The 23635-nt window shown below is 48.0% G+C and overlaps 1 protein-coding gene across 1 annotated transcript in view; it reads left to right on the top strand.

Moving 5' to 3' along the window:
* Positions 1-23635, top strand: part of Igf2r (insulin like growth factor 2 receptor) — a 98098-nt gene that overhangs the window by 62414 nt on the left and 12049 nt on the right. Inside the window, exons 23-37 of the mRNA XM_052750850.1 lie at positions 5872-6036; positions 6628-6771; positions 6859-7034; positions 7212-7299; positions 8001-8216; positions 9910-10040; positions 10209-10306; positions 13536-13672; positions 14601-14794; positions 15895-16021; positions 16619-16738; positions 16987-17243; positions 17581-17799; positions 19757-19906; positions 22357-22518. Of these exons, the coding sequence (XP_052606810.1) occupies positions 5872-6036; positions 6628-6771; positions 6859-7034; positions 7212-7299; positions 8001-8216; positions 9910-10040; positions 10209-10306; positions 13536-13672; positions 14601-14794; positions 15895-16021; positions 16619-16738; positions 16987-17243; positions 17581-17799; positions 19757-19906; positions 22357-22518 (2384 nt within the window). The remainder of the gene's footprint in view (positions 1-5871; positions 6037-6627; positions 6772-6858; positions 7035-7211; positions 7300-8000; positions 8217-9909; positions 10041-10208; positions 10307-13535; positions 13673-14600; positions 14795-15894; positions 16022-16618; positions 16739-16986; positions 17244-17580; positions 17800-19756; positions 19907-22356; positions 22519-23635) is intronic.

Genomic DNA, 23635 nt, shown 5'->3' with positions numbered 1-23635 from the left:
AGAAGCAATGGGTGACGATCATGGTGGTATGGTTTCTTGTTTAACAGTCTGCACACGTTACGCTTGTTAGTACTTAATCGTCACCGTCTTTTGTTAGTTAAGTGCAAGGTCACTTCTGAGCCCTTCATAATGACAGCAGCTGTGTCTGTGGAGCTCTGGCAGGCGAAGTGTGCCAACTTGGTTAAGATGCTATATGTATGTTTATTGTGGGATTAACGAGGCAACTCCATGTAGTTAAAAAGGAGGTTTATTTTGGGGTAACTTAGAGCCAGTAAGGGGGTTGGTTACAGCATCCAGGAGAGGTCAGGTGCAGTCCAGCGGGGTTCTCTGGAGAATTCTGCTCGGTCTACCATCCAGCATTCAGGATCACGAGGAACCAAGAGGGCCGGCACATCCGGATCTTGGGTCTTAAGGGCTCCCATCTTCGGCCTCACCCCAGGGGTGGGTCATAGGTAGGCATGGCAGTTACTGGAAGCCACACTAGGGCTAGGACCTCCAGGTCAAAGCTGGACTAGCTACCCACTACATATGTTCTCTGGTCAATTCTCATGCCAGCTCTGTGAGTCTTCTCCTCTTTTTCTTTTTTCCTTTTGAGACAGGCTCTTTACTGTGGCCCTGGCTTTCCTCGTACTGGCTACGTAAACCAGGCTGCCCTCAAACTCAGATCTATGTGTGTCTGCCTTGCCAGGATCAAAGGCTTGGGCCACCACACCTGGCTTACTTACCCTCCTTTTGTGAAACTTAGTCACTGCCATTTTGTACATTTGTAGTACTGGAAGGCAGAAGGGTCTTGTGCCTGGGACAGAGCCTGTGGTCCACGAGGAATAGCGTCAGAGTGAGACCCACTGGTCTTGGTTCTGTTCTCGGCTCTGCCAACTGTTGAGTTTCTCTTTTACAGATGAGGAAAGGGGCCCAGGGGTGTGGTTACTTCCCAGGCCATGCTGTTCATAGGCAGCAGAGGGACCCTCTGACCCCACATCAGTGCCTTTCCATCACTGGAATCTGAGTGCACTGAGGTGATGTTTTTGTGCTGGGTTGCTCGACATGCTCCAGCCGTTGTAGGGGACACCAGGAAGGAGTGGAGTATGCCGTCCTAGATTATTTAAAGCACTGAAGACTGTAGTCTGTCTTCTTCCTTTTTTCTACTTTACATCTCAAGTTCATAGATGTTGGAAATGCAGCACTGTGACAACAGCTTGTACCACAGAATACAAGTGAGCATTAAGGACTGCTGTGAACAACTGTGCCAACATCAGACCACTAGATGGAGTGGATATGCTCTGGGTACTGTAACTGGGTAGGACTGGACCGTGAGGCACAGAATTTGAACAGACCAGTAATGGGTGACATGATTAGCAGTAAGAAATCTCTGCTAAATAGGAGGTGAGGACCAGATTGTTCACACTGAACCCTTCCAAACTGTGAAAGAACTTTAAGCTGCTGCAGAGTGAAAGGGAAGGACACTTTCTATTCATTGTGCCAGGCCAGCACTCCCGTGTGTAAACAAGCTAATGACAGCAGCAGCAGAGCCAGAGAGACCAGTCTCCTTGATGAACACAATGCAGAAATTGTCAACAAAATAATAAGTCAAATCTCACAATACCTAAAAACCGTGTCCTTATCACAAGTCAAGTTTGGCTCAGCATGGTGCAAATTGAGAACTATAATACATTGTTAGCTACATTGTTAGTAAGACACATGGTTATCTCAGTGCAGGACAGTGTATGGCAAAGTTCAGCATTTCTCCATGATAAAACCCAAAAAAGTAGAAATAAAGGCAGGTGCCATGACCTACACCATATGGAATGGAAAAGCTGAAATAATTGGCTCTAAAATAAGACTAAGACAGAATGTTCAGTGACTGCTACTCAGTATTGGCACTCAGTTCCAGGTGTCAGATGTGAGGTCACATTTGCAGTGGATGATGTTATGTAGGGAAAAACTTCAGCCCTCTCAGAAAACCGTTGGAATCCATGAGTGGACCCAGGACCTGGGGAGGCTGCATCACTGGAGATGCTGTACACCGTACAGGAAGCTCTACAGGAGAACCTTCTGCCTCAACTGCTACTTCTCTGTAGCCTCAGCTAGGGGCTCCGTGAAGCTTGTAACTTATTGGTGAGTTTCAAGAGCCTCTACCCTTTCCAGTAGAAAAATGTTTCCTATTGGAAGAAATGGCTGGACAGTAGGAACCAGGAAGCAGTTTTATTCATAAGCAGCATAAAAATTAAATAACAGAACCAAACTTGGGAATAAATTTAGTCAAGGAAGTACATGGCCTCTACAGTGAAAGTCTCTAACACCGAGGAAAGAGATTGAAGATATACACAAGAGAGAAGACACCCCATATTCATGGATCCCAATGACCCACAGATTCAGTATAAATCTTTTTAAATAAAAATTTTTAATAAATTTTTTTAATAAAATTTTTTAAATAAAAATTGTTTTTAAATAAAAATTCCAATGTTTTTAACAAAGGAAAAAGGTCTGGAGAGATAGCCCAGTGGGGTTAAGAGCAATCCCTGTTCTTGAAAGAGACCTGGGTTTAGTTCCTAATATCCATGGGCATCTCACAACTACATGTAATTCTAGTTCCAAGGGATCTGATGTCCTCTTGGCCTCTATGGGCACTGGCACTCATGTGGTACAAGATATAACCAGTCAGGTGGGTACACGCACATTAAAAGGAGGATGGGTCGGATCACAAAAGACCCTGCATACCCGAAGCTGTCTTGAGCAAAAGGAACAATGCAGGAGGCATGGCAGTTCCTGCATCAGGGGAGTGTGGGGCTGGCAAGCCATCAGACATGCAGAGTAGTAGGGTGCAGAGGGAACCCAGAGTAAAGCCCCATGTTTATTTATGGTCAGCGGATTTTTCACCAAGACAGCATGAGCATACACATAGAGAAACCAGACAGTCCCTATTAATTTGTGTACAAAGAAGGAATCTGAGCCTCAGTCTTAACTATATACAAAAATAAATGAGTGAGAAACTTCAGTGTCAAATTGGAAACAAAACTAATAGAGGAAAATGTGAGGGAGACACTTCAGAACACAGGCCTGGGCAAAGGTTGTTTGTTTGTTTGTTTTTTTGTGGGGTGGGTAATAAAACCCTAAAATTTAGGCAACAAAGGAAAAGTCTACACATCCATTGCATCAGACTTAAAGATTTTTGTGCAACAAAGATAGTTAACAGAGTGAGGAGAGTCAATCGGGTGGAGTGGAACACTTGCAATTACTTCTGACAAAGGAGTCTTCAGAACATGTAAGTGACTCAGCAGCAAAAATCAATCTGATTAAAAATGGGCAGGGATCAGAACAGGACATTGAAATGTTAATAAGTATATGGGGGAAATGCAGAGTGAAAGGTCAGTCATATGTCCTCGCATCAGCCAGAGCTGCTACTCGGACAGAACAGCAGCTGATGCAGGGGAACGGTAGGGTAGTCAGGCTCTGGGGCGACAGTGTGGACATTCCTGAAAAGCTACTAATAGAGCACTAGGTGTGGTTGCAGTGCCCAGTGTTCGGTAGGCAGAGAGGAGGACTGCAAGTTTGAGGCCAGCCTGGAATACACGTAAGCTCTTGTTTTCAAAACCCCAATCCCTTGAGCCAATGAGATGGTTGGCTCAGTTAGATCATTAACTGTCAGATGCTGTAAATCTGGTGACTTGAGTTTGGTCCCTAGAGCCTACATACAGGTAGAAGGAGAAAACTGATGCCATCAAGTCATTCTCTGCCCTCCCCACGTGTGCCATGGCAAGCGTACACAGCCACACAGTCACACACAAACAATAAACACTCAAGTCCAAAAATGAAGACAGATAGTTGTGCAGAAGCAGTGTCTGTATTCGCTAGCAGTCCCACTGTGGTCTATATATCCAGGGGTATTGAACCCAGACACCATATAGCAGTAATGCAGTTATTACAGCCTTTTCATAACAGCCCATGTATGGAATCAACTTAGGTTTTCTTCGAAAGATGGGTGTATACACATAAATATATAATGTGTATACAGTGGCTTTTACTAAAAATGAGTGCAAATCTCTCATTTGAAGCAGTTTGCATGGCACTAGAAATCTTAAGTGAAGTAAGTCAGACCCAGACAAATGCTGCTGTTCACACCTGTGTGTGGGAGCTGTGGTAAACACTCGATCTTGAAGCAGTGTAGAGTTACACCTGAAGTAGAGTGTAGTTAGCAGAGTCTGGGTAGGGAGGTGTGGACAGAGTTTGGTTAGCGGGTGTAGGAGTGTGTTGGTGAGGAGGAATGATGTTCTGTACAGCACACAGGGGTAGTTAAGTTGACAGCACCATTGTATTTCTAAGTAGCTAGTAGAGAGGGATGTTGGTGTTTCTAACAGAGAGGAATTGGTTGAGGAGATGATGAAGTACTCCAGTTGCTCTCATCTAATGACTGCCTGTCGTATACTTGGATTGAAATGAGACTGTGTATCCAGTGAATGCGAGGTTACTGTGTGGCAGTCAGAAATAAAAGTAAATTTAAAACTAATTGAAAATGTTTCGAATAAACTTGGAGAGTAAATGCAGGGTTGAGAGCGCCTGTTCTGGAAGGGGTTCTACTAGGGAAGGAGGTGGGCTGGAGATGGCATGGACCGATGGGCTGGAGTTGGAAGGGAAGAGAATTAGACAAAGTGTGAGGATATGTTTGCTGCCTTGGGGGGCGCGGTGACCAGGCCAGCCTTCAGTGTCTTCCACATGGGTGTTTTGAAGGGCTGTGTGAGCACACGATCATCCAGCGAGCACTGCTTCAGTATGCCTTGCAAGAAGGGCTCTTGCAATCCTTTTACTGAGAGGAAGGGGCTAGTGCTAGAGCCCTGGACAGTTTTCTGGGAGGGAAGCTCAGCTTGGAGGGATCATGATTCTTCTCTTGAGTGGGCAGTCTCTGAAAGCTGTTAGGATGTGAGCATCTGCTTTGCCTCAGTGGCCACAAGGCCACGGTGTGGTTCATTTTGTAGTTACTTTGCTCTCTGATTGCAGACCACTGGTTTAAAATAATATTGGGTGATCATTTTCCTATCATATTCTTTCCAGGCTTGAATTTCGAAACTATTTCTGACCCAGCTGTATTAACACTGGGGAACATCTAAGGACTGCTGTGAGGGAGACTCTAGGCCTGGGCTAATGCTGTGGGTTCAGTCCCCTTGCTTGAGCTTCTTCCCTAGTTTTGTTCTTACTCTTTAACCGCGGAAAGTAGAGGTGGAGCTGCTCCCAGACACTGAAGCCAATTTTGTGGGAGCTCCGCACTGATTGCTCTGAGCACAGAGCTCTGGAATGCTGGGGTGAGCGCCCCACCCACCTCGCCACAGCAGCTGCCTTGGTTTTCCCTCGGTGGGCCTCACATAAGAGTCTGCATTCAGTGCAGCAGTGATGTTTTTAAAATGTTTGAGTAGATGAGTTCCTTCCCAGCTAGAGTATTCCTGTGGCTCCCTGTTGTGCCCAGAGTAGAAGCCAGCACACTCACAGTGGTGTGCGATGGTCTCTTCGCTTTACCTATCTGGTCTTGTTGTCCTGTATGATTTTGCAAAATGAAGGTCTGCTGTGCTGTCTCCCTTACCCCAGCCCTGGTCTCTGTACTCACTCAGGGTGCACCTTCTGGTCCTTTTAGCCTTGCAGGGGGAGTAGTAGGTTAGGTATATAGGGTTTGCTAGAAAAAAAAATCAGGAAATAAAAGTTACTCTGTCTTCTGATGGACTGATAATGCTGATGAGAGATGTGAGTGCTTTCTGATCCCCTGATCAGGCCCCTCAGCAGCTAGCTACCCGGCTGTGTGGTCCTGGGATGGCTATGAAGCCTCTTGCTGCCTTTGCTGTCCTGAGTCTGAGATGCCTGCTGAATAGTGGCTTTCTTCTTCCACAGGCACAGCATTCATCATCCGTTTCATTTGCAACGATGACATTTACCCAGGAACCGCCAAATTTCTGCATCAGGATATCGACTCCACACGAGGGATCCGGAACACTTACTTTGAGTTTGAAACTGCATTGGCTTGTGTTCCTTCTCGAGTAGATTGCCAAGTGACTGGTGAGGCCTAGGAGTTAGCAGGCTGGGTTTGAGTGAGAGCGTGTGTGTGTGTCTATATTTATTTGTCTGTGAGTGTCTACATGCTTGAATGCAAGATAACTGTTTATAAATGGGGCCTGTATGCTTTGCTTCATAGGTAATATGGCCATTGTTGCGTGTTTTTAAGTGTTGCTTAGTGATGTAAATGCTTCTCTTGAAGAGACTCCCCTCCCCCATACAGTTAAGGTTTAAATTATGGTTTGGGGGTCAGGTGCTCATAGGAATTGAGAAGAAAACTCAAGTACAAAAGAAAATCAAATACAGATGTGTATGTCAGAGATTCATACAAGGAAGAAAAAAAGACACAAGACCCAAAAGTTCCTTAGTTGTGCCCTAACCTGGCTGTGTCCCCTGACCCCTCAGTCTCTGCACTGCCCTGTGATGGCTTTTCCAGCAGGGACAATGGTATGTTTCTGTAGGGCAGGCTTCCTGTGCATTTCCTTATGTTTTGAAAGGCGCTCCATCTGCATCCTGGCAGTCTTTACGTGGTGGGGAAAGTGGTACCAGAACAAACAGGAAACAGGTTTTCCATGGTGTTTCCTTCTATTCCAGACCCAGCTGGGAACGAGTATGACCTGAGTGCCTTGAGCACGGTCAGGAAGCCGTGGACCGCTGTGGACACCTCGTTGGACGGGAAGAAGAGAAATTTCTACCTGAGTGTCTGCACTCCTCTCCCTTACATCCCCCGATGCCATGGTGAGCTGGAGTCCTCTTTCTGTTGCATTCCTGGAGTCTGATTGAATCAGGGTCAGCCCTACTCATTAACCACTCTTGTTCACTCAGGCAATGCAGTGGGGTCCTGCTTGTTGTCAGAGGAACAAAGTTTGAGCTTGGGTGTGGTGCAGATCAGTCCTCAAGCTACTGAGAATGGATCCCTCAGCATCCTGTATGTCAATGGCGACAGGTGTGGAAACCAGCGCTACTCCACCAGGATAATATTCGAGTGTACCCAGATGTCGGTGAGTGTGCGTGCAGCATCTCTTCTCTCTCCATTTCCCCGTGATCTTCGAGTCTTCTATTCCATAAATACTGAATACTTGGCTGAAGCAAGTGAAAGATTGACTATTAACCAAGGCTCTTTCTTGTTTTTTGTTACATAAGTAGAAAAGAAAGCAAACTGTTGGCTTCTGTTGCAGGGGTCACCTGTGTTCCAGTTCGTGAAAGACTGTGAATATGTGTTTGTGTGGAGAACAGTGGAGGCCTGTCCTGTGGTCAGAGAGGAAGGTGAGCCCCAGGCTCCTGCCCCAGGCTGCTATGAACTTATGGTGTAGTAGACGCTAACCTGTGGCGTCTCAGATAGGAAGCCCTGTAATGGTGGCTCCCAGTGGGCCAGGAGGTGCCGGTGGTGGGCCAGGAGGTGCCGGTGGGTGGATAACTGCTTCTCCTTGGGTTCTTTTCTAAGCCATTTGTTAATTTTTACCACTGGCCTTTCTCTCCTGTACTTGGATTGGATTTTTGGTCTCTCTTGAAACCAGTAAAGCAGAAAGGGTGGGTTTGGCTTCTTGAAGTTTGGTAATGTCTATAGGCTTCCTTCCAAAGTTGTCATTTGTCTTTTACAGAAACAAAACAGCATGGAGGTAGTCCACTTTTTGATACTTGCCAGGTCTGGTGGTGCAGGCCTATAATCTCAGCTTCACAGGAGGTTGAAGTAGGAGGAACATAAATTCAAGGCCTGCCTCCCGGGGCTGTAAGTGAGTTTGAGGCCAGTGTAGGTAACTTAATGAGACACAATCTCGACTCAGTAAATAGAGCTAAGAATGTAGCACAGTGATAGAATGTTTGCATAGGGTGTGCTAGGTCCTAGGTTCAATCCTCAGTATAGCAAAGTAAGTAAGAAATTTATTTACAAAAGAAATTCTTTCCCCTTGGAAATAGGAATGCATGTGTGATAGCGTTTTCTCTTGGCTTCCTGTGTGTTCTTGAAGGAGACAACTGCCAGGTGAAAGACCCCAGGCATGGCAATTTGTATGACCTGAGGCCCCTGGCCCTCAATGACACCATCATCACTGCTGGCGAGTACACCTACTACTTCCGGGTCTGTGGGAAGCTGTCCTCAGATGTCTGTCCTGTCCATGATGGATCCATGGTAGTCTCATCATGCCAGGAAAAGAAAGGACCACAGGGATTTCAGAAAGTGACAGGTACTATTGTTTTTTCTTCTTGAGTTGTAAAATATCAAGATGTAATACCAAAGATCACATTTCTCTAACACAGGAGGAACGAACGGGCCAACTCAACCAGAACACAAACGACCAAGCAAACTAGCTCCCTCCCTCCCTCCCTCCCTGCCTCCCTCCCTCCCTCCCTCCCTCCCTTCCTCCCTTCCTAGCTTATGGGCAGTTTATGTGGAGGAAGGATGGGTATCACTGAACACAAGTGGATATCAGAGGATAGTTTGCAGGAGTCGGCTCCCCTTCTACCATGTAGCTCCTGGGGCTTGAACTTAGGTCATCAGATTTGACAGTAAGTGCCCTTAACCACTGAGCCACCTTGTCAGCTTACTGAAGACAATTTGATTAGAGTTTGGAAGAAAAAAACAGGTCGAGGCAAGCTGGAAATCATGGCAGTTGCCAGGAGAAGGGGATTGGAGAAGAGGAAAGCAATCTGTGCCTTTTGCCTTATGCTGGCATACTCAGCAATGGAGGGTTAGGAAGCGGCCCCAAGGCAGGCGGGCAGGCTGCTGCGCATAGCAAGTGGGAAAGCAGGCCTGGGCTTAGCTGTTTGTAAAAGAGAGAGAAGAAGTAAAAGTTAGGCTTTTTTGAGGTAGGACTCAGATGAGTGGGCTATGAACTGCAAGGTGGCTCTGTATGGGACTACCACATGGTATTTCTGACCCTAAGCCCATAGTTTTTCCCTTTTTTTTTTTTGGTTTTTTGAGACAGGGTTTCTCTGTGTAGCCCTGGCTGTCCTGGAACTCACTCTGTAGCCCAGGCTGGCCTTGAACTCACAGAGATCTCCCTGCTTCTGCCTCCTGAGTGATGGGATTAAAGGTGTGCGCCACCACTGCCCGGCTTAAGCCCATAGTTTTTTCTTTATGCCAGCTTATGGGAGACATTGAACTAGACAGTAATGTATATCTGCAAGCAGTATATCTTAGGGCTGCCTCACAGGGGTCATATTTAGTAGAAGGTTTAGCTATAAAACTGACAAGGTTGTACTGGGAGAGATGGCTTAGTGGTTAGAGTACTGACTGCTTTTGCAGAGGACCAGGATTCAATTCCTAGCACCCTCGAGGTGGCTGACAACCATCTGTAACACAGTCCCAGGGTATCTGACCCCCTCTTCTGACCTTTGAGGGCATCAGATATGCATATGCACAGACATACATGCAGGCAAAACACTGATAAAATAATAAATAAATCTAAAACTGATTAGAATGATTTGGCATGGTGGTGCCTGCTTGCCATTGTCATTCCAACACTCAGAGTTGACATGTGAGACTCTTGAGTTGGAAGCCAGTTTAGGATCCATTGTGAGACCCTGTCTCAGTTAGCCAACAATCCCCCGACCCCTTGTTTGACAACTGGTAAGTCTCTTAAGCCATCTCAGCAGATAGATGAGATTTAAATCAGCTCAACAATGTTTAAAAGAGGCAGAAATGGCTGCTGTGAGCAACAGGAGCACTTCATGGGAGCCATAGTGAAGGTGGCATCTCTCAGGTTGTAGAGGACAACATACCACTTTATCCGTGGTTACTCTGAGACTGTGGGCAGCCATCTTCAATCCTTCTGCATGTAATGTGGGCAGGATGAGCAGTCCAGCACCATGAGTGTGTGATGTGACAGCCCGGGGGCTCTTGTCACCAATCCCACGGATGTGCTTCTCCTGGAACAGGGCTCCTTTCTCAGAAGCTGACTTACGAAAATGGACTGTTGAAAATTAACTACACTGGGGGGGACACCTGCCACCAGGTGTATCAGCGCTCCACCACCATCTACTTCTACTGTGACCGGACTACTCAGAAGGTGAGCCTGCTGTTTCCCATTCCCACCCCCATCCCCACTCCAGCTGCTAGTCTTTTCGGGCTGGTCTACTCCCAGAGCCTAAGATGCATTATTTACAGAATTCTCGTTTGCATAGCCACCCTTGCTTTGTGCTCCCATGCTTATATATGTTCACCTTAACCTTTGCAGCCAGTGTTTCTGAAGGAGACTTTCGACTGCTCCTATTTGTTTGAGTGGCGAACACAGTATGCCTGCCCACCTTTCAGCGTGACGGAGTGTTCTGTCCAGTAAGTTCATGTGTCTGTTGGCTCTTTGAGTCAGCCTACCTCAGTAAAATTTGGCTTCACAGCTGGTGTGTAGGTTAGTCCATTCACGTCTTTTCCTACTGGGAAGGTTGGCTCCAGATGGCCGCATTTGGGACTGGTTGCACCAGATACACATAGAGAGGTGACAGGGACAGAAGCAGAGCCTCAAAGCCTTCCTGGTTCTTAGGGCTGTAAGCAATGGAGTGGTCCACTGCCCTTTGTCTACCCGTTCCTTAAGACACTGCTCATGTCAGGAGCCAGGGCCAAGGTGACAGTGGGCCCTTTCTCGACCCTTACTTACAGTGTTTGATGAGGGAGCCACACACATTGGTGCCTGGTGGGTGAGGGAGCTCTGTCCTGCTGGCTCTTGGTGCCCCTCCTGGTCTCTATCAGTTGGTTTCTTGTGACTCCAGCATGCTGCCAAGATTAGGGAGAGGTTTCCCCTCACAACTGGATTTCTGTAGGCTCACTTAGGAACACATTGGGTCCTTCCCATTCTGCATAATCCCCACATGCTGGGGACAGGCTGATTCTATTTCCCTCGCGTGCCCTGGCTATCAATCTGTTTTATGTAGCTAGAGTGATTTGCTTTAGAGTATGTAAATGCACACATTCATTAATTTTGTGTATGACTCAAAATCATTGTTTTGGCAATGCTACCTTTTCTGGTTTAAATGGCAAAATGTTTTCATGTGAACCGAATTGGAGCACTTTGTATTCTGACAGATGTGAATTGTTCTTTTGTGCAGACACCAGGATGCTTGTACTGTTTCCTACTGCCATTTGAAGTTGACTTTAGTTTTCCAGGAGTAAAATTGTGATTTTTTTTTCTGGGCATATAAAGCTCTTCCTAAAGGTATTTCTGTAGAAATGAAACCAGAAGAAATTCCATTATTAATTAAAATAGCAGTTCATATATAGAGTAGTAAATTCATCCAGCACAAAAACGGCTGAGGTGAGATCTGTGCCCCAGCCTTACTCTGGTCTTCATGCAGCCTTTTCTATGAACTTTTCATAACTCTGAATGGTGTGTTTACCTCTGTTGTCAGCCTCCAATGCTGTTGAACACTTGAAAGGTGAAAAATGTCCACTCATCCATTGATCTGTATGTGGTGGGCAGGGGCTGGTTCCAAAACCCCTGCGGTATCTGGGGATGTGTACATTTCATGTGAAGTACTGTGGTCTGTACGTGACTTGTGTACGTCCCCTGTATACATTAAGCCATTTCTAGATTACTTAGGATACTCTATACAGTGTAGCGCTGGCTAAATAATTGTTACACTCTAAAGAGTGATGTGGTATGGCGCACATAAGTCATCTCGGCAGGAGAATCCTATGTTGAAGGCTAGCCTGGGCTGTGTAGAACCTCTCAGAAAAGCATTCCTCCTCCTAACAGTTGCACTGCACCATGGAGGGGTTGGTGACAAGAGAAACAGTCTGTTAAGCACAGGGTTGCCTTCTGGATGTCTTGACTTCACAGCGAGTTGAGCTCATGATCTCCAGGGCTGACCATGACCCACTGACCTGACCCTGCCGCCTCAGGCCTGCCACCTCTGTTGTTACTTCTCTAGTTCCGTATTGTTTGGCTGTTAGACTGCACTGAGGTCTGCTTCCGGCTGTTTTCCTTGGCCGTCCCTTCACTTCCTGGCTGACTCTTGCTCTCTTCCACTGTCTGTAGCTCTGCATAGCCACTCAATGTCCCTACTGCTTCTGTACTTGCCACACAGCACTTTTCAAGCCCTGGATAGAACAGGAGAGAGTCCTTTGACAGTGTCAACCAGACTGGTGGCTGAGGCTGCCTTGCAGTGCGGTCATCTCCTAGGAGTTGCTGGCTGAAGTTCCTCCCGGGACTCAAGAACCGACACGATGGTGCTCCTCTGGTGATGACCTCAGCTCCTGCTGTTTCCCTTTCTCACCCTCACTCAGCTCAACCACAGTGCTTACTTTTTCCCATTCTTTAGACATGACGGGTGTTCAGTGCCACGGGGCCTCTGCTCTGGCTGCATCTCTGCTGTGATATGTGTTTTCAGGGTGCTGCTTGCTCTGAGTGCTTCAGGTTCATTCAGAGATCACCCTCCCAGAGAGTGTTCTCTGGGTACAGCGCACTTACCAGGCAAGCCTGCGGACCTGAGTTAGAATCCTCAGTACCTTTCTACATGTCAAGTGGGTATGACACGTGAGGCAGAGGCATGATCCCCAGAGAAAGCTGGCTAACTATATATCCAAATCGGTGAGCTCTGGGTTCAGCAAGAGACCCTGCTTCAAGAAAATATGGAGAACAGTCAAGGAAGATATCCACTGTCAACCTATGGTCTCCATATACACACAAACACTTATATGAACACAAACATAGGTGAACAGGTATACTTCCCCTACCCCCAAGGAAAGGGCTTTGTCTGGCTACCCTGTCTAAACTTTCAACCAACTCCAAACTTAGATCCCTTCTCCTTGCTCTTCTTCCCTCCCCAGCCCATTTAGCTCTTTTAGTCATCTACTATTTAACATGTAGCTCTTATCTGCAGCCTTTTCCCATAATAACCGTGTAACGCTGTAAGAGTGGCCCCTTTACGTCTGTTGTTTTGCTCACCTCTGCTGGCTTAGCCTTTACTTTTGGATGACCAGGCCCTTTTCATTCTCCTTTGAATATAGAGATCCCCTGAACTAGTGCTCACCTGTCCTCACCTGGACCTAGACCTGGTGTCTTTTGGCCCCCGTGCCCTATCTTGCTTACATTGGTGAGCATGTGACACCTGGCCAGTTTTCCATAGCTTCCTGTGTCTAGGTATGTAGTGCTGGACTGTCATCCAGGCAGAAGGCCCACACAAACTCATCCTCATCTCAGGTCTAGATCGCAGGTGGCTTGGTGGGGCAGCTCCTGGGAACGTCTGTGAGTTGCAGATGCTCTGAGTGTCAGTTGGTGATTTCTGTTGACCACTGATGTCCACTTCTCACTGGCCTGTGTGTGGACAGTATTTGCCAGACTTGGCTTTTCAGATAGTTCGTTTGTTGAAGGGAATCTTGACTCATCAGAGCTCAAGGCTGCGTTTTGCTCACTCTGTATAAATACGGAGAGAAAGTTCTGTCCTTCATTCAGTAAAGTTTGACTCACAGGACATCAGGGATAGACTGATGCTGGAGCCTTTCTGAGTAAAGTGCCAAACATGTCCTTGGAGCTAACTGGACCCTAACCATGGTGTTCTCTTCCCTGCAGGGATGGGGCTGGCAACTCCATTGACCTCTCCTCACTGTCGAGATACAGTGACAACTGGGAGGCCGTGACCAGGACTGGGGCCACTGAACACTACCTCATCAATGTGTGCAAGTCTCTGTCTCCACAGCCTGGCAGTGGTGAGCAATAAGAGAACCCTTGTAAGGTGGTGGTCCAGGGTGAACCTTCTGGGACAGAAGACAGAGAGGAGAGGCCTAGAAGCAGCAGGGAGAGGAGCTGAGGGCCTTGGTGACTGATCTCCGTGTTGCCTAGGCTCAGTTGTTGCCAAGGACTTTGCAGGGAACATAGTACCCTCTCTGATCATGAGGACCTGGCTGTGGGTAGAAAGAAAGCAGGATAGGAGATGGGAGGGGACTAGAGAGCCTTAGGTGGCCCATTGTTTATCCTACAGGGTACTTGTATCATTTAGGGTAAGCTCCCCCAGGGTCTGGGACGAGAGTGGAGACTAGAGGGTACTGTGTGACCAATAGTTTCCCAGGGAATTCCTTGGAATGCTGAAGGTGAAGGCCACCGATTTGGGGGAGTGAGGTACAGCCTCACCCACAGCACAAATGCTGTCACCTCAGGCGCTGCTTCTTGAACTTCATCCTCAGCATGCTGGAGGCCGTGGCCTACTTACCCTTGCTGCTGTGTTCTTCTGGGCAGCCTGTGGCTCTGGTGCAGGGCGGGCCCTTCCTCAGGGTATCGGGCCCAGGTGCTTGGAGAATAGGAAGTCAGTGAAGTTCTTAGTAAGATCTTGACTAAGGAGTGAGAATGTAGGCCCTGGCATTGAGGACTCTTAGCCTTATCATACATGGTGTTTAGAAATGATGGGGAGGGGGCTTGGTCTTACGTACACCATACCTCACATTGGCCCCAGCCCATTTATGGTTATGCTGCATTTAAATGAGCAAAAAATGAATGTCAAATCTGTGTGACTGGTGGAGGACACAGCTGGTCGTCTTGGAGTGGTGGTGGTGGTGGTGGTGTGCAGTTCTGGAACAATCTTCAGGTAAAGCTTCGCTTTCCACTGCACTCACCCAGGAGACACTGTGTCTTTTGTTGCAGAGCCGTGCCCTCCAGAGGCAGCTGTGTGTTTGCTGCTGGACGGCTCCAAGCCTGTGAACCTTGGCAAGGTGAAGGATGGTCCTCAGTGGACAGCTGGTGTGACTGTCCTGAAGTATGTGGACGGCGACTTGTGTCCAGACAAGATTCGGAAAAGGTCCACCATTATCCGCTTCACCTGCAGTGACAGCCAGGTGGTGAGTTAATGGCTTCCAGAAGAATGTGGGATCGTGGGCCATTGACACTACCAGGCTTCCTTTGGGCGCAAGCTGAAGAGCTCAAAGTGGCATGGTTATGGTGTATGCTGTTTGAGAAGGTCTGTGATTTGGGAACGTGTGACTCCTCATTGACTCCGTAGGCAGTTACCTAGATACTTCCAGGCACAGGGTTAGTTGATTCCTTTGAGTCTTGTCTGGTTCCTTAAAGATTAGAAGGGCAGCTGACACTTGGCTATCTGTCTGTCCTGTGTTTGTCAACAAGATGTAGAAAGGAGACCAGAAGTGCCTGTGTCAGGTGTTAGGCATGCCTCGCTGGGCTGGTCTTCTTCTGAGTTGCCTCCTTCCCTGGTTGCCTGCTGTTGGCATCCAGCAGATGTGGATGCCATGGGGAGCTTATCTTTGACAGGGAGGAACTCCCTGTGCTCCTGTGTGTGATGGGGCACATCTGCATTGGGAAAGTAGGATCTGTGTGTGCAGGCAAAGGGAGTGAGGGGTGGAGGTTGGGGAGCTTTAGGCCTCCTGCTTGGTTCCTTCTCTTCTCTGAGGGAGCAAATGCCTTATGGCCCAGCATACACTGGAGGGTGGTGGGGCCTCTATGTGTCAGTGCTGAGAGCTGTACAGGAAAGAGGAGGGTACAGTCGAGTGAGTGGTCTCAGTTCCATAATGGTGGGAAATGCCTGAGGCCAGGAGTGAGCGGTAGCCAGTGCCTCAGAAGCATTAGTGTTAGTGGCCCACTCTGTTGGTGGATCCTTTTATTTTGACTGGAACAGGCATTAGTTCTCTAGCTAAGCATTAGGTCTGTGTTTGCTCACAGAGTCCCTTTGCCTGGGTTCCCTGGGGCTATCCTTAGGAAATGTCAGCTCTCTCAGCTGGCTTCTGCCCCTGGTATTTTGCTGACTTGTTTGTTGAGGCCCACGGGTACCTTACCCTTACTTTTCCTGACTTGTGCTTACCCATAGAGACACCCCAGGACCTACTGTGCTTGACGTTGCCCAGCAACCTTCCTGTGGCATGGGCAGGCATGGGCAGGCACCCCTGCTGCAGCAGCTACTCTAATGGGACCTCTCTGCTTACCCTAGAGCTCCAGGCCTCTGTTCATCAGCGCAGTGCAGGACTGCGAGTACACCTTCTCCTGGCCTACACCCGCTGCCTGTCCTGTGAAGAGCAACGTACATGATGACTGCCAAGTCACCAACCCCAGCACAGGTGAGGGGCAGGCATCACTAGCCCTGCCCAGGGAGGGATCTAGGAGATGCATTTGATGATATTCGGGCATCTTTGGCCTTTTCCCAGAGCCTTGTGCTCATTCTAGAAGGAAGCTACCTCGCGCCCCTTGCTCCTCCGGAAGCCAGCCTCCATCTTGTTTGGTGCTGTGCTCCCGGATGGCCTTGCTGGCTCCCCTGGTGCCGGGGCCTGCAGGGCCAGGCACCTTTCAGCCAATGCGGCAGCTACTAGAAGGCCCTTCCTTTTGCTAAGTGACAAGAGGAACATGGGTGGCAGGCTGTTGACGGTCAAAGAGATGCATCAGGCCCTCGGGAACCCGAGTGGTTGCTCTGGTACACAGAGGCCCTCTCCTGCATCTGGAGACTGGTAGTCAGGTGACTGGTGCTGCTGGTACACAGAGGCCCTCTCCTGCATCTGGAGACTGGTAGTCAGGTGACCGGTGCTGCTGGCTGGAATGTTTTAGGGTACTCTTGGTGTGCAGGAGTGGTATTGAAGAGTGAGAGGGACCCTCGCTGATGGGATTTGAGCTGGCAGGCAACACCCTCCTGAGTCTCAGCTCACTCTCCCTCTACCTTGCAGGCCATCTGTTTGACCTGACTTCCTTAAGTGGCAGGACTGGTGTCACGGCCGCCTACAGTGAGAGGGGCTTGGTCTACATGAGCATCTGTGATGAGAACGAGAACTGCGGCTCTGGTGTGGGTGAGTGCCATGGCTTCTTTTGCCTGATTGCTGTCCCTCCCTGCTGTCCCTAGGGCTGGCCTCAGCCCTCTCCCCACTTCCAAGACCCACACTACCACCCCTCGCACTGGTTAGGGGGCACGGGGCTGCATGACAAGTGACACCAGACTGGGATGCCATGCTGAGATCTAACTGGATCTGCAGGAAGTTTTCCTAGGAAATGAGCCCCTGGCCCCTTACGGTGCTTTTCTCGTCCCTGTCTGGTGCAGGGGCCTGCTTTGGACAGACCAGGATCAGTGTGGGCAAGGCCAGCAAGAGGCTGACCTACGTGGATCAGGTCTTGCAGCTGGTGTATGAGGAAGGGTCCCGGTGTCCCTCCAAGTCAGGCCTGAGGTACAAGAGTGTCATCAGCTTCGTGTGCCGGCCTGAGGCTGGCCCTACCAACAGGCCCATGCTCATCTCTTTGGACAAGCAGACGTGCACACTCTTCTTCTCCTGGCATACACCCCTGGCCTGCGAGCAAGTGGTGAGTGGAGGCCGAGCATGCCCGGGTCACGCAGCTGCACCTAGTCTCCAGTTCCCTGCTCCCCCACTGTCCAAGGCTGGGTAGCCTGAGCTAATCTTACTTCCTTTTTTCTTCTCTTGGGGGTGGAAGTTTCATACTATATCCTATGCTGGCTTTCAACTCACTGTGTAGCCCAGGCTAGTCCTGAACTTGTGGCAATCCTCCTGTCTCAGCCCCTTGAGTTCTGGGACTGTAAACATGTTCCATCATACCTGACTTTAGCTTTTTAAGTTCTTCATGGTCACTGGAGGAAAATTATTTGCAGACTTAAATGTAATCTTTTCTTTTTTTTAAACAGACGGAATGTACTGTGCGTAATGGAAGCTCAATGATTGACCTGTCCCCTCTCATCCATCGCACTGGTGGCTATGAAGCATATGATGAAAGTGAGGATGGCACCTCGGATACCAGTCCTGATTTCTACATCAACATCTGCCAGCCACTGAATCCCATGCATGGAGTGCCCTGCCCTGCAGGTGCCGCAGTGTGCAAAGTTCCTGTGGACGGGCCCCCGATAGTAAGTGTATAAGGTGAAGGGTTGGGAATCTTTGCAAGTGTCTAGTTGTAGCCTGTGTGCTGGGCGCTGTGCTCCCAGAGGCATGTTCAAGCAGAAAGAGTAGTGAGTGTAGGCTCAGACGGCTCGGGAAGATTAGTGCAAAAGTGTATGGAGCAGCTAACCAGCAGTGCTGGCCAGGAAGTCGAAGCTGCAGGAAGATTGCACAGTGCTTTGATGAGCTTTTTTAAAATACGTGCATGTGTGAGTGTATGCCACATGTATGTAGATGCTGTGGGGAGTAGGGTTTTGATCCCTTGTGGGGAGTTGCAAGCAGTTGTGACTTCCCTGATGTTGGTGCTAGCCATGAGCTTAAGCATCCTCAAGGTGCAGGCAGTCCGCTCATACATTTGCAGGTTGGTGGTCACATGACAGGGGCTAGCTTGTAAAAGTGTTGTAGGGTGCTTTTGGTTAGTGTGGACGGTGCTCTTAACCGGAGCCGTCTCTCCAGACCCCAGATACATTTTTGTCTTTCAAGATTTTTATTTTATTTTTGATTATGTGTATATGTCCATGTATGGGTATATGCAAATGGGTATGGGTATCCAGCAGAGGCAGAGATACTGGATTCCTGAAAGCTGGAGTTACAGGTGGGTATGAGCTGCCTGATGTGGGTGCTGGGAGCTGAACCCAGGTCCTGTGCTAGAGCAATGAGCACTTTTAAACACTAGGCCTTCCCTCCAGCCTCCTGGGTATGCTTTCTATGTATGTATTCTGTCAGGAGCCTCAGGATTGGAACTGACCAAGAGAGATGTTTACACAGAGCAGCAGGAGAACACTGGCATAGCTTGTGTTTTTGTTTCACATACTTGTGTAGTTAAAACACCTAAGAAATGCAGGTTCCTTCCTTAGTGATGAGTTAGAATGAAGGACAAAGACAGTTATGCTAATAACCGAAGACTCAGCCTTGAAAGCCATTTGGTGTAGATTTGGGTGTTTCAGATGTATGCGTGGGTTTGCCAAGCACTCTCAGTGGTGTCAGCTCTAAAGTCACTTCAGGTGTGAGTTCTGTGTGGGACATCAGATGTCCTTTGAAAGTGATGTGAAGTGTAGTATTGTGCAGAAGAGGACCAAGGCCATGTTTTACTAGGAAATTCTTCAGTAGCATCCCGACAAGTCATTCTGATTGCGAATCATTTCCCGAGGTCCAGTCTGATGAGTTTTTCTGCTTGGCCCTTCTTTGTAAGATTAACATTTTGCCTCAAGTTCTTTCATTGGTGAAGGTATTATATTGTGTGGTCTTAACATGCCCCATAGTGGTGATTTAAGACCTTTGTAGCTGAGAATAAAACCCTGAGAAAAAACACGTTCTTACCATATACATGCTCATATGCACACACTCATGATCATAACTGGTATACACATACTCGCACACAACACTTATCACACACACACACACTAATAATACACATACATATAGGCATGTTTCCAGTCCATCTGTCTTTCATTCATTTACTTACTTAAAAGTACTTACTGAAGAGCCACTGTGTGTCAGCCACTGTCCTGAGCAATGATATATGGTGAACAAGAGTTGTCCCCTATGTGGGCTTACTCAGTAGGCACCATTGAGCTGAGTAAGGAGCAATCTCAGGGCAGTGTGGTTATCAGGACACCAGCAGGGACATCATCAGGCTCCTGCCTTTCTCCTTCTGGGGTTGGGGACTGTGGCGTTCTTGCTATGAATGAGGGGAGAACTCCCTAGTGCTTAGAATCTGGAAGCTGAACATGAGTGGAGACAGCCTTGGTGCCCATCCAAGCTTCTCTGGTGTCTGCACGCTGGCGACCTGCTTGCTTGACAGTCACAGAGAGAGAGCAGAAAGTGCTGCTTTAAAGGCGGATGATGCACTGCAGTGCCATGTGAGTTCCTAACCTGCCCCCCTTGGGATGGTTATAAAGCACTGTTTGCTTCCTTCTGTTCCAGGACATTGGCCGAGTCACAGGTCCTCCGATATTCAACCCTGTGGCCAATGAAGTTTACTTGAACTTTGAAAGCACTACTCCTTGCTTAGCGGACAAGTATATGAACTACACTTCGCTCATTGCCTTTCACTGCAAGAGAGGGGTCAGCATGGTGAGTGTGCCCGCCACCTGTTACCTTTACCCACAGCACCGCTGTGGGGCCTGCCTCAGTGATAGATTGAAACCACTTACAACATTACTTGGGGCGTGAGTAAGTCTGAGTTAACACAAATGCTTTCTGTTACTCAAAACATGGAAGCTTTGCAGATAGAAGCCACATTTAGTTAGCACTAATTCTGAATGCAGTACAAAGTTGAAATACCTTTTTTTTAAACTATGAGGTGATTGGTTTTCTGATTAGGAGGTCAGACTTAAGGGTACCTACCTTCATTCATTATATAGCCTTATTATTTGTCAGGACCAGATGAGCAAATGAAACTGTTCTCATCTCTGAACTACTGACATCTGGGATGTATCAGGGACTATGGGGGTCCAGCCCCTCGATAGTCCCCTCCCAGGGTCCGGGAAGAATCTACAACCAGCTGATAATTAACCTTTGATGAGAAGAAATGAATCTATGTACATGAAACTCCTTAGTCCATATACTTTATTATTCGGTGTCAGTTACAAGCTTATATTCTGCTCTCATATTTAGGTCTTTCCTTGCCTGATTTCTCTCTACACTTGTCTGCGGTCCCCTCTAGGTTCTATCTTAATTCCTTCATCTAGTTCTGCCCCCTCTAGGTTCTCATCCATCTTGTTCCTTCCCATATCATCTTTTCTCCCATCTCCTTCTCTCTCCTCATCTCGTTCTTCCTCAACTTGTTCTTCCTCATCTGGCTCTTCCTCATCTTCTATCTCGTTCCTCTAGTCCTCTCTTCTAGCCCTTCAATCTAGTTTTTCCCCATCTCAGTTTGTTCCTCTCAAGTTCTTACCCGTCTAGTTCTTCCATTCTCTTTTCTCTTCTCCGTCTCTCCGTGCCCTGGAAGTCCTGGTATATCAAGCCAGGCTTCCAGGGTCAAATGGAAGGGTGATAAGAATCACATAGGGAGGCAATAACCGTTAATTATCATTTGCAACCCCAAAGGGAAGTGACCAATGGGGAAATGAATTAACTAAAGGCTAAATTCAGGTAATATCTAAGAAGAGGGCTCTTATATGTGCTCAACTATAATCTTAAACGTGATTGGTAGAAAATGTTAAGAATCTGTAAGTTGCTAAGTCAATGGGAGAAAATAAAACTGTCTTCTTTTTTCCTGTGGCTCCTATCTGTCCAAGCTATCTGCCGTTTTCCTGCAGGGTGGGGGGAAGTATGCTCAGTCGCTAGGCAACCTGTGTACAGCTGGATGCCACTGGTGATAGTTAAAGGGAGATCTGGAACTGGAGGTAAGGTTTGGGAAAGGAGGAAGTAAGGCTTAATTGGCACATCCGCCAGGCCTTCTCAAACAGGTAACCTGGATGGTTAAGTCTGTTCTTAGAGAATACAGAGGTATCTCTGATAAAGTACTCTCCTCCATCTGGGGATGGACCTGGCCGGATGCTGCTAATGATGATAATTACAGGGAGGCTTGAACTGGGGTTCTGGCTGAGCATAGCTGTCAGCGCAGAAGGTTATCCAAATATTCCTAGAAGTGGTTAGATAAGGAGTTAGAGGTCTATAAAGTTAGTAAGGCTGTAAGAAAGGAGGGTCCGAGCTAAATTGTGTAAAGCTATTACTGAACATCCACCTGACCTAGGCGGTGTCTCCTTGTGGAATTTGTCTTAAATCAGGAGACTTGCATGTGGACTGTTATTACTGCTAGTCCTTGAAAGTGGCTAAGGGAGATATCTGATTCCAGAGAAAGCCTTTCCTGAGGCTGTTCTCCAAATACCTGGAATGTGTATGTCCAGAGAGTGATCAGTCCACACTGTTAGCCCTTCTTAGGGAAAAGTCAATTGGGAAAACTATGAAGGCACACTTGATGATTTTCATAACAGAATACAGCTGATATATAACAAGCCAAGTAACACCAAAAACTCCTTGGGATTTGGCTTCCTCTGGAGGAATTCCCTGATTCCTCCAGGTAGTGACTTTGCCATAACCAGCTGAGTTCTTATGATATATTCCTGCGGCCTGCAGCAGGGATGCACTGAGGGGACTCATGCCATTCCCAGTACCCTAGGTGGTTGGTGTTTTGGGAGAGGCTTTGAAGGATTGTCCTTCCCAGTGTTTGCTCTCTGTAGTAGAAGCTCTTTCCTCATAGGACTCAGAAAAAATCTCATCAGCAAGTGTCAATGGAATTCCCAAACAACTGGCTGCCCTCTGCTGCTGTTGAGTGAGGGAGAGAGAGATGCTCCGATTCGAAGTTCATTAGCCTGTGTAGTACATGGCTGCATTATATCTCACCCTCATAAGTATCCTGGTGTCCAGATGTGGCAGAATGCAGACCTGTTTTGGTTTGGTGTGCTTGCTTGTGCAGTGTGTGGCAGGGGTGTGTGTGTGCTCACTGCTCCCAGGCAAGAGTCTGGTGGATCTTGTACTCACACTCTGGTTTTTAAGACTCATGCTCTTCTTGGCCACAGGGAACTCCTAAGCTGATAAGGACCAATGACTGTGACTTTGTGTTTGAATGGGAGACTCCGATCGTCTGTCCTGACGAAGTAAAGGCACAGGGCTGTGCTGTGACGGATGAGCAACTGCTGTACAGCTTCAACCTGACCAGCCTCTCTACGAGCACATTCAAGGCAAGGCTGCCTTCCGTAGCCAAGGGCTCCGACTAGTGAGGCGGGCAGCGAAATTCTGTAGAACAGGTGGATGACAGGCAAGGTGGCTTGGGGATATGCATTGGACCACACACCCCTAGGCCAGGACAAGATTAGTAGGGTTACAGAAATCCACAGAGAATTGCCAGCCTGAGCTCAAAGTAGAGAGACTGCATTTTGCCCTTCACAGAGATAGTGAGTGACGTGGTGTTGTGCAGAGCTCTTCAGCCGTGTGTCTGGGAGGGTGGGGTGTGCAGTCATTGCCAAGTCATCCCAGTGTATGGACTGGACTACAGCACCGTAGTACCTGCTTGTGCCCGACAGCTGGTGAGTTCTGAACTTTTCTCAGGAGTTGGTACCTGGGGCACAGGGCCCTCGCACATGGCCACAGTGAGTGAGGAAGGCAAGGCCCATGTTTACATGTGGAGTCATTTGTGTAGATGATTTCTGAACAGTCTTACTAAATATGAAACACAGAGCCAAATACAGGGGTGAAAGCCATAGAGATCAGAGAAATAGTGAGAGCCACCAGCTAACCTTAGCTCACCACGCCGCCATAGCTTCCCAAGAGAGCTTCTTCCTGTCTAACCTGTGCCTTTATTGCCTTCCTGTTCTGTCTTCTCATTGGCTTTTAGCCCAGCTACCTCACTTCCTTGTCACTGCCTGTCTGTACAGGTCGGTACTGGGATTAAAGGCATGTGTCACCATGCTTGGTTGTTTCCTAGTGTGTCCTTGAACACACAGAGACTCTGCTTGCCACGTGATCAGATTAAGGGCCTGTGCTACCACTGCCTGACTTTTGTTTATGGCTGGCTGTGTTCTCTGATCTCCAGGCAGACTTTATTTATTAACATACAGATAAAATATCACCACACATCTGCTCAGCTACTTGACTCATTCCTTACCCTGTCCTATTTCCCAGCTGAAGAAATACTAGTTTCAAGACTAGGGGGAGCCTGGAAGTCAGAGCAGCAGGATCCGGCCAGAGAGGACAGTGGGGCAGTACCCATTGGCTGCCTGGGCCCAGGGGAGAGAACAAGTCGGGGATGGAGACTAGCCTGGGGTGAGGGAATTGTGACCTTCTAGTGGCCAGAGGGAA

This window comes from Peromyscus californicus, unplaced genomic scaffold (assembly GCF_007827085.1).
Source record: "Peromyscus californicus insignis strain IS unplaced genomic scaffold, ASM782708v3 Scaffold_22__1_contigs__length_63687245, whole genome shotgun sequence".
NCBI classification, from domain to species: domain Eukaryota; kingdom Metazoa; phylum Chordata; class Mammalia; order Rodentia; family Cricetidae; genus Peromyscus; species Peromyscus californicus.
Note: the sequence above shows the minus strand (reverse complement) of the source record. Positions and strands in the feature narration are given on the sequence as shown.